This window comes from Sinocyclocheilus grahami, unplaced genomic scaffold (genome assembly GCF_001515645.1).
Source record: "Sinocyclocheilus grahami isolate Dianchi unplaced genomic scaffold, SAMN03320097.WGS_v1.1 scaffold118.1, whole genome shotgun sequence".
Taxonomy (NCBI): domain Eukaryota; kingdom Metazoa; phylum Chordata; class Actinopteri; order Cypriniformes; family Cyprinidae; genus Sinocyclocheilus; species Sinocyclocheilus grahami.
Window position 1 is genome coordinate 1,197,087 of NW_015505297.1, and position 10,832 is coordinate 1,207,918.

A 10,832-nucleotide genomic window follows, 5' to 3' on the forward strand; every position below is an offset into this window, starting at 1 on the left:
GTGTAATCAAACCTCTTTCAGCTTTCTCAAGGTAAGAGAGATTTTTGCTCTGTGTTGTATGAGATGAGACCGAAATTGTGATTGAGTTCAGCATCCAGACCAAATTGGTGCTGGGAAGCTAAGAATAATAATTTACGAGAGATCGGTAACTAATTTACTTTTTGTTTTGTTTTTTTTTTCTATTAAAAAGAATCTAGTCCAAGCATAAGAAATGTCGGCAGTAAACAACCGTTCTTACTGGGCTTGGACAAAGAACTGCACCTACCCCAGTGATTTGGCCCTTCCTTTGGTTCCATACATGGATTGTCCCTCCAACCGCATGTACGGCTCCAACTTCATACCTCTTGTCTTTTACATACTTTCCATCCTTGGAATAATTGGAAACCTCTGGAGCCTGTGGGCTTGCCTGCGGCCGTCCCAGCCTTGGAGTATTGGGTCCATAGGCGTACTGAACCTGGTCAATTCATGAAAGAGCCAACAATTGTAGGACACATTACCAGGTTAATTAGACAACTAGGTTAGGAAACGAGCTAGAGAAGAGAAGGAATGCACTGTACAGTAAGTGCACTGGTTTACTGTTGAATGAGGGGGAGTAAATCCTAAGGTACTTCTTGGCATCACTAGATGGCAGACTTGATGTATTTATAAAAAAACAGCTATACTTCATAATTCAGTCCAACAAATGTTAACACTAACAAATTACCTTAAAACGTAATTAAGTACCTTTTTAACAACAAACAGTAAGGGAATAGATGTTGTTTTTGTCATTCAGTTACTGCTGTTTTCAGTCTTAATAGCACAGCAAGCTCAATTTGTTCTTTTATCATCAATCTCCATTTGCCAGCTTCAATACATACATGTATATATATAGATAGAGAGAGAGACAAAATCACAAAATCTGGTGCATGGGCATGAAAAAGCTACATGGGTATCACAGAATGGCATTAGGTCTAGACTGGAGAATTGCAACCATGCAGTGTTTACATTGGAACCATTGCTGTAAAATGCCAACAACATTTACCCTGTAGATGGTATGTCACTGGTCCAAGATGGTACATTTGTGCTTTAACCAGCTTAAACCAGCTACCAGGTTAAACTGGATTTTCCAGCTGGGGGAAATGGATATGATAATGCCACAGTTTTCTGTTCTACTATTAATTCAGTTATTTGCAAACACCAAAATAAACACTTTGCCTAAAGTAAACGAATTGTCTACATTGCAGTATCACACAACCGCCCATATGTGCAGTATAGTAGTCATGCGTTATATGTGTATTTAAAGTATGTGGCTAAGTGGCCAAGGCAAATTTTAATATTAATTAGGTCAAGCACGCAACAATTCGTACCCTTCCCGGGGTATCAAGTCACGTCATCTCATTCATATTCAGGAGCCGAGAGTTCCCCCATAATAGAAATAGTTAATTCCGCCTCCCGATTAATTCCTTTCAGCCAATCAGAAAAGCCGACCGAAAAAACGTCGCCTTGCATAATTAATATTCATGAGCCTCGCCTTTACAGTAGTAGGGTTTGTAAACACACACACACCGTACCGGTGAAGGTATCACGGCTGGAGGTTGTTCGCGGAGCTTTCAGACCGGCTCGCCGTCAAACTGCTGACACGAAACACGAAACATGGTCCATTTTAACAAATGGACGTCAGTGAGGAGCGCGTCTCTCACCGACAGGGCTACCGCACGCGATTTAAAGCTCCGATAGTGGCTTGTGATGACGGTGGGTTGGTTTAGTATATGAGAGAAAAGGCTGTGAATGGATCATGGCTTGTTTTAAACGCGTATCGTTGGTTTAATTGATTACCGACTGTGATTGTAGCGCCCCGCCATTTGTTTGCTGGAAACATTGACCCAACAGCGCACCAAATCAAGATGACCGTGGAAAACACAACTATCAAAAGTCGGATTAAAAATCTGCTTCGTTCGCCTTCCATCAAATTGAGAAGAAGTAAAGCTGGGAACAACAAAGAGAATCTCAGTAATAAGGTACAGTGCACTACTTGCGTTAAATGACACGAAGCATGAATGGAATCTGTATCTGCAGTTGCCTGTCAGTGTATCCTATCAGGATAGCTGTGGTTTTCTGCAGTTTAATACAAGGTGACAGTGAATTGGCACTAATGTGTCAGAATCTTTTTTGTTGTGTAAACTCTACACAGGCATAATGTGGCTCTGTCAGTACAATGCAACAGCAAGACTAAAATTCACTGTCAAATGTCACAAATCACTTCAAGCCCTGGTAAACGGCATGCTGGGAAAATATAATGCACAATCAAAAAAAAAATGTTATAATATAAATTGCCCTGAATTCATTAAACACTGGTAATGTTGCAGTGAAAATAAATTGCACAAAAATGCGCTGCGATATACAGAAACCCTCAGTTTTTAATATAAGATAATATAATATTGGGTGCCTTTTAAGTTTGGAGATTAAGGGGACCCTTTATTCAATATATAATATAATTTAATTAAAAAAAAAATTCAAGCAGTGGTAAAGTGCATGTTGTGAAAATATAATGCACATATGCATTATTATTGTATCAAGAGTAGTCATCACTGACTGTTGCATTCCATTCAGATCGCCTGTTTACTGCTGCAGACCCTTGGATGACTGACTGTACTTCCCGTTCATACACAGGAGCCTTGTGACTTTATGATTGTTGAGACTGTTGTGCAACTGAAACGAATGCCTTGAGTAACTCCGAGACCTCAGCTGCATATGATTTGTTGCTCATAAATTACACACTGTTGTTCTCACTAGCACATTTTCTGTAACCAAATCCATATCTATATGGAACGGTTCACTAGTCTGTAGTGTTCGTAGTGCTGGCTAAGGCATCACTGATATTATTGCTCAATTTATGCCCCAACTCCTATTAAACTTAAGTTTTATTACATTTTATTATTAAAAGAATAGTTCACCCAAAAATGAACATTTGCTCAGGCCATCCAATATGTAGATGAGCTTGTTTCTTCATCAGAAAAGATTTAGAGCTCACCAATGGATGCTCTGCAGTGAATGGGTGCCGTCAAAATGAGAGTTTAAACAGCTGGAAAAAACATCATTCACACATGATCTCTTAAGGTTAATTTACCGGTAATTTACCAGTAAAGACTGTATGTGTAAAAGGGGCTTGTAAAGGATGGACCCAAGCTGTACTGTGGGACCAAAATATAATAAGCAATTTTAAACATTTATGGTTCCTGAATGGTTTCAAAGCACAATTATATTAAAAAGGAAAATGTAATACTACATTGGTCAGAGAAGACACCTTCTGCAATTAAATTTCATGCATTTAACATGCATTTCATAATTTAAAAAAAATAATCCGATGCTATCAAACCGTGATGATCACTGCTGTAGTGTAGAGACAATATTTTGTACATACTACCATTTAAGCGCAATGCAAAAGACTCTGTCAAGGTGCCTTTGTTTCGTACAAAAGAGCAGATCTGTCTCTCTTTTTGCCTAAAGCGGTTGAGGAATCTCCGGTGTACAGATCCAGACAAAGGTATCTGAGCTTGTTGTAAGACTATACATCCGTTCAGCTCTTAGACAGGGCTCTATTTTCCAAGGTTTACACACTGTATGAAAATCAAAGCCATTCCTCCAGGTGCTGTGCAGTTCATTGACTCAAGGACTTTGCTGTTCTCAGAGGATCCAACATACAACGATTGCAAGAAAGTTTCTGGAAAAGTGCATGACACAGCCGTGGGTTCAGAAATTCCCATTAGAGATGCTGAATGAGAAATGGTTTAAAAACAGCATGCATTTGAAAACGAGCTCTTTTTCCGTTGTTACAGCACTAAGAGACACAGTGGATATATGGAGGTCTGTCAAAACATCTTTGGAAAGATGATAAATCAAAGCAACAACCACAATTATAGTGTTTTTATATCAGCATGTTCAGCACAAATTGTGGTAGTACACTAAGGCTACATCCAGCTTACGGTGGGATAATGAATGTACATACGTAGCATTTGAAGTCCAAAACGCTGACTTCAGCTTATGGATTTCTTGAAACCTGCATTTTTGGAGGATAAAGCAACAGTAAATGGAAAGACCGGTTTATAAGGATGCAAGCTGTCTTTCTATTTACTGACGGCAGAATTAGAGGAGACCACTTCCATAAACCAGGTGTTGTTCCTTTCATTTCTCCGTTGACCTGTACTTAAAGTGGCCATGATTGATGTGAGAGAGTGTTCTCAGTTTGGATATGGCCATGCTTTCTTTGAAGAGATGGTCTAGCAGAGGTTTTAAAGGTATCTGATGTTGAAGACAGGTGTAGATGTTCAATAAACTGGTTTGTTAGTGCATGTGCATTCCTCATTGTTTTTGCTGGAATGATAGTATGACATTATGTGTTCATCTTATTACGCAATCTCTAATTACGGTAGTAACAACTTTGTGTAATTGCTGGCTGATTACCAAATAATTTTTTTAAACGCATTATAAATTACTATTAATCAGTGCTTATGCAGTGTAAAATGGACACTATAATGGGAATGTTATTGAAACATTACCCAGCCTGTTTACTGTTTGCAGATTTGTGCGTTTTATACTTAAGCTTGTTTTTGTGCTTCAAGAACTTGTTGCCTTGAGTTTGAACAGTTCAGCACTACTTAACAAAGCCTCATGGAAAATTTCTAGCTCATAATTTCCATTTAAGATGACAACACTGCTTTGGAGCATTGGTTTGGAGTCATTCTGTACTCTGGGCATTTAAAGTCTCTCAGGTTCTTTAAACAAAGTCGTGCATAATAAACTATTTTTATATCCAAGTGATATCAAGTTATATCTTCATCCAAGTGAATTCGTTGCACATGTAATTTACCAGCTTAATTGTTCATCTCTTACTGACTAAAAATGTCTATTGTACAATCACATAATTTACGTGCAGTTATACACATTATAATTACTAATATAATAATAGAACACTTGCGTAATTTAAGTGGCTAAAATTCTGCTCACACAAGGAGTTTTTTTTCATGTTTATTTTTGGTTCTTTTAATCTTTTCATCTGAAATCATGTATATTTTATGTTATCGCTTGCTTTTTTGTTCAGATGTCCAATTTAGTTATAAATTAGTTTAATTTATATTTGAGAGATTTTTAAATATTTAATATTTTATATTAATTTATATTTGAGATTTTTAAAATATTTTATATATTATATACAGGTGCATCTCAATAAATTAGAATGGCGTGGAAAAGTTCATTTATTTCAGTAATTCAACTCAAATTGTGAAACTCGTGTATTAAATAAATTCAATGCACACAGACTGAAGTAGTTTAAGTCTTTGGTTCTTTTAATTGGGATAATTTTGGTTCACATTTAACAAAAACCCACCAATTCACTATCTCAACAAATTAGAATATGGTGACATGCTAATCAACTCAAAACACTTCTATATATTATAATGATATAATTTATATATTTCATATATATTTTAAAATATATTATATATTTTAATATTTTATATTTAATATATATATATTGTAAAACATTTATATATTTTATTTATTTAAAAATATTTAAATTTATATATTTAATTTTTGTTTTGTTCATATTCAAGGATAATTCAGTAATCAGACAACATTCAAATAATGTTACAGATGTGAAAGTTGAACTGATATGATATTATTTCTCTTCATGTGACATTAAAGGCTCTTTGTAACTTTAATGATCTTGTAGTGCCCATCAAAACTTTTTTTTAATGTAATTCCTCAGGTGACGTTGGAGAAAGTCCTGGGAATCACTTCCGCTGGGAATCGTGCTTTGGCGTGTGACCCACGTTCAGGACTGGTTGCCTACCCAGCCGGGTAAGTAACTCAGTTGCACACAATAAGACAAGTTTTTAAAGATATTTTTGTGACACTTGCCTGAATAACCAGGTGAATGTAGTCAATGGAATGATGATCTATGATGGTGAGTCAGATCTCATTTTGGAGGTAGTCACAAAAGGTGGTTAGTTTTGTAGCACATTGCTAAAAACAGAGCTTGGTGACTCACATGAATATCCTTGTTCAGCATAAGTGATGCAGGAAATTCCTATTGGCAAAAGAAACCACAGAGAGGAAAAGGGGACAGTTAAGAGTCCGATTACAGATGAGTGATCTCGGAGTGAAATTAGGTGTGGTACAAACAGGAAATGCAGGATCTGAAAGAGCATTTTGAGTGTGTGCTTCAGACACGGCCTATAAACTCCTGAGAGTTAGTCTAGCGTTTTACAGAGACAATTTGACTCTCAACACATCCTGTATGCTTGGTTCTCTCTCCAAAGAGAATTGAATTAGGGCAGTGGCAAAGAATAAAAATTGCTATGGCTATTTTATCTCTGGAAAAGTGCACCTGTTCTTGTGATTTATAGTAATGAAGTGAAGTGACGTGGCCATGTATGGTGACCCATACTTGGAATTAGTGCTCTGCAATTAACCCATCCAAAGTGCACACACACAGCAGTGAACACACACACACACGTGAACACACACCCAGAGCAGTGGGCAGCCATTTATGCTGCGGCGCCCGGGGAGCAGTTGAGGGTTCGGTGCCTTGCTCAAGGGCCCCTCAGTCGTGGTATTGTACAGCACTGTACATTCACTCCCCCCACCCACAATCCCTGCCGGTACGAGACTCGAACCCACAACCTTTGGGTTACGAGTCCGACTCTCTAACCATTAGGCCACGACTTCCCCACATTATCTGTTTTTTTTTTCTGTTTTTTTTCCCGGACTTGCACAATAGCAATACCACAGTATTCTTTGAATTACTTTGGAGCACCATGGATCATCATAAGTGCTATTATACATTCTGATACCATCACTGTATACTTCCAGAGTATTTTTTTGTATGTCTCATCACTTTTTGTTCCAGATTTCTTCTTCAGACTTTAGAAAGATTATTATTTATTTCACTTTTCATAGATTAAATGAAATGGATTACAGTGTTACTCTACAAAGCTATAGTCAGTTGGACTCCAGCAGTGCTATCCATGTATATAAAAGACAAAAAACCTTCCTCTACTCATCACATGGTGCTTGTAATCTGATTAACGAGTTAATCTTGAGTTCTCTGACTAAATTCCTAACTCTCTGTTGCCATAACATGTCATCCTCCTAATGAAGAGAAGAGGTTTGAAAATCAAGTCATAAATGTACTGTATATGTGTACAATACTGTTCTAAGGATTGGGGTCTGTAAAGTTATTAATACCTTTATTCAGCAAAGATGCTTTAACTTGATCACTAGTGACAGTAAATACATTTATAATGTATTTATATTTCAAATAAATGCAGTTTTTTTTAAACTTTCTATTCTTTAAAGAATCCTGGAAAAATGTATCTTGGTTTCCACAAAAATATTAAGCAGCACAACCATTTTCAACATTGATATTAATAAGAAATGTTTCTTGAGCAGCAAATCAGCATATTAGAATGATTTCTGAAAGATCAGGTGACACTTAAGACTGATGATGCTGAAAATTTAGCTTTGCATCACAGGAATAAATTACATTTTAAAATATATTATAATAGAAAACAAGACTGTCAGGATAGTTGATTGTTCAGCTGATGAAACATTGAAAATGCATGCTTAAAAAAACATAACTTATAAAAAGTTAAACATGACCTGGCTAGAACAGTATTACATATTGAACAAATCTGCAATCTGTTGACTGCAGTATAGGAAAGTAGAAGTGTTCTTTTTATTTTTAAGGCTCACACAGCTTCCATAACAAACCTCACCCTATGCTAAGTCAGCAGTTTGATTGAGCCAAGCGAGCATTTGGTGCAGATGTCTTGGCTTGCTATAGGTAGGAAAATTAGCGCAGGCTTATGCAGCTGTCACAGATCCACTGACAGACCCCACATGTCTTTGAGATACCGAGCCAGTTCTTTACGAGAGCCATGAAATGCATTTTCTTGTTTGAATAATACTGTGCCGATGCTGTAAACAAATGTGAGGTTATCTGAGGTACTGTAGTTTATTTTTGAAATATATACATATATTTTTATGCATGCACTGTAAATGTAAAGGAACCAAGTCTGCATTGTTGTAGTCATAGTTCTCCACAAAGCAGATGTTCCCCAGCAGTGTGTTGTCCTGCATGTTTATTAGATCATACCTTTAAGACTAATGCGAGGTCAAAGTGCATTCAAAGCTTCTGAGATTAAATCAAATCTTGGATTATTATTATTCGAATGAAATACAAATGTTAAAAATGGGTCATATGATGCTGCTAAAAAGAACATTATTTTGTGTATTTGGTGTAATGAAATGTGTTTATGCGGTTTAAGGTTCAAAAAACACATTATTTTCCCCATACTGTACATTATTTCTTTTCTATGCCACACCTTTCTGAAACGCGTCGATTTTTACAAAGCTCATCGGTCTGAAAAGCAAGGTGTTCTGTGATTGGCCAGCTATCCAGTACGTTATGATTGGCCGAATACCTCAAGCGTGTGACGGAAATGTTACGCCTCTTACCATACTGTGATGATGCCGTCAGGCCGGAGCGATGATTCAAAAACATGAAAACCCATTATAAACGAAGCATTGCATCCAGTGGGGACATAATTATGGATTATAATGATTTATACTGTCTTTTTACGCGTTGCATTGCATCGCGCTGCATAAACATAAAACCATGTCTGGTGGGCAGCCATTTATGCTGCGGCGCCCGGGGAGCAGTTGAGGGTTCGGTGCCTTGCTCAAGGGCCCCTCAGTCGTGGTATTGTACAGCACTGTACATTCACTCCCCCCACCCACAATCCCTGCCGGTACGAGACTCGAACCCACAACCTTTGGGTTACGAGTCCGACTCTCTAACCATTAGGCCACGACTTCCCCACATTATCTGTTTTTTTTTTCTGTTTTTTTTCCCGGACTTGCACAATAGCAATACCACAGTATTCTTTGAATTACTTTGGAGCACCATGGATCATCATAAGTGCTATTATACATTCTGATACCATCACTGTATACTTCCAGAGTATTTTTTTGTATGTCTCATCACTTTTTGTTCCAGATTTCTTCTTCAGACTTTAGAAAGATTATTATTTATTTCACTTTTCATAGATTAAATGAAATGGATTACAGTGTTACTCTACAAAGCTATAGTCAGTTGGACTCCAGCAGTGCTATCCATGTATATAAAAGACAAAAAACCTTCCTCTACTCATCACATGGTGCTTGTAATCTGATTAACGAGTTAATCTTGAGTTCTCTGACTAAATTCCTAACTCTCTGTTGCCATAACATGTCATCCTCCTAATGAAGAGGAGAGGTTTGAAAATCAAGTCATAAATGTACTGTATATGTGTACAATACTGTTCTAAGGATTGGGGTCAGTAAAGTTATTAATACCTTTATTCAGCAAAGATGCTTTAACTTGATCACTAGTGACAGTAAATACATTTATAATGTATTTATATTTCAAATAAATGCAGTTTTTTTTAAACTTTCTATTCTTTAAAGAATCCTGGAAAAATGTATCTTGGTTTCCACAAAAATATTAAGCAGCACAACCATTTTCAACATTGATATTAATAAGAAATGTTTCTTGAGCAGCAAATCAGCATATTAGAATGATTTCTGAAAGATCAGGTGACACTTAAGACTGATGATGCTGAAAATTTAGCTTTGCATCACAGGAATAAATTACATTTTAAAATATATTATAATAGAGAACAAGACTGTCAGGATAGTTGATTGTTCAGCTGATGAAACATTGAAAATGCATGCTTAAAAAAACATAACTTATAAAAAGTTAAACATGACCTGGCTAGAACAGTATTACATATTGAACAAATCTGCAATCTGTTGACTGCAGTATAGGAAAGTAGAAGTGTTCTTTTTATTTTTAAGGCTCACACAGCTTCCATAACAAACCTCACCCTATGCTAAGTCAGCAGTTTGATTGAGCCAAGCGAGCATTTGGTGCAGATGTCTTGGCTTGCTATAGGTAGGAAAATTAGCGCAGGCTTATGCAGCTGTCACAGATCCACTGACAGACCCCACATGTCTTTGAGATACCGAGCCAGTTCTTTACGAGAGACATGAAATGCATTTTCTTGTTTGAATAATACTGTGCCGATGCTGTAAACAAATGTGAGGTTATCTGAGGTACTGTAGTTTCAATTAAGTGCATGTACACATATATTTTTATGCATGCACTGTAAATGTAAAGGAACCAAGTCTGCATTGTTGTAGTCATAGTTCTCCACAAAGCAGATGTTCCCCAGCAGTGTGTTGTCCTGCATGTTTATTAGATCATACCTTTAAGACTAATGCGAGGTCAAAGTGCATTCAAAGCTTCTGAGATTAAATCAAATCTTGGATTATTATTATTCGAATGAAATACAAATGTTAAAAATGGGTCATATGATGCTGCTAAAAAGAACATTATTTTGTGTATTTGGTGTAATGAAATGTGTTTATGCGGTTTAAGGTTCAAAAAACACATTATTTTCCCCATACTGTACATTATTTCTTTTCTATGCCACACCTTTCTGAAACGCGTCGATTTTTACAAAGCTCATCGGTCTGAAAAGCAAGGTGTTCTGTGATTGGCCAGCTATCCAGTACGTTATGATTGGCCGAATACCTCAAGCGTGTGACGGAAATGTTACGCCTCTTACCATACTGTGATGATGCCGTCAGGCCGGAGCGATGATTCAAAAACATGAAAACCCATTATAAACGAAGCATTGCATCCAGTGGGGACATAATTATGGATTATAATGATTTATACTGTCTTTTTACGCGTTGCATTGCATCGCGCTGCATAAACATAAAACCATGTCTGCATTTGTGATCGGAGA

At 36.9% G+C, this 10,832-nt stretch overlaps 1 protein-coding gene across 1 annotated transcript in view; it reads left to right on the top strand.

Moving 5' to 3' along the window:
- Positions 1-1,531: 1,531 nt before the first annotated feature.
- The window catches only part of LOC107589667 (mitogen-activated protein kinase-binding protein 1-like), a 52,046-nt gene continuing 42,745 nt past the window's right edge, over positions 1,532-10,832 (top strand). Inside the window, exons 1-2 of the mRNA XM_016278169.1 lie at positions 1,532-1,997; positions 5,744-5,835. Coding sequence (XP_016133655.1) covers positions 1,884-1,997; positions 5,744-5,835 — 206 coding nt within the window. The 5' untranslated portion in view covers positions 1,532-1,883. The remainder of the gene's footprint in view (positions 1,998-5,743; positions 5,836-10,832) is intronic.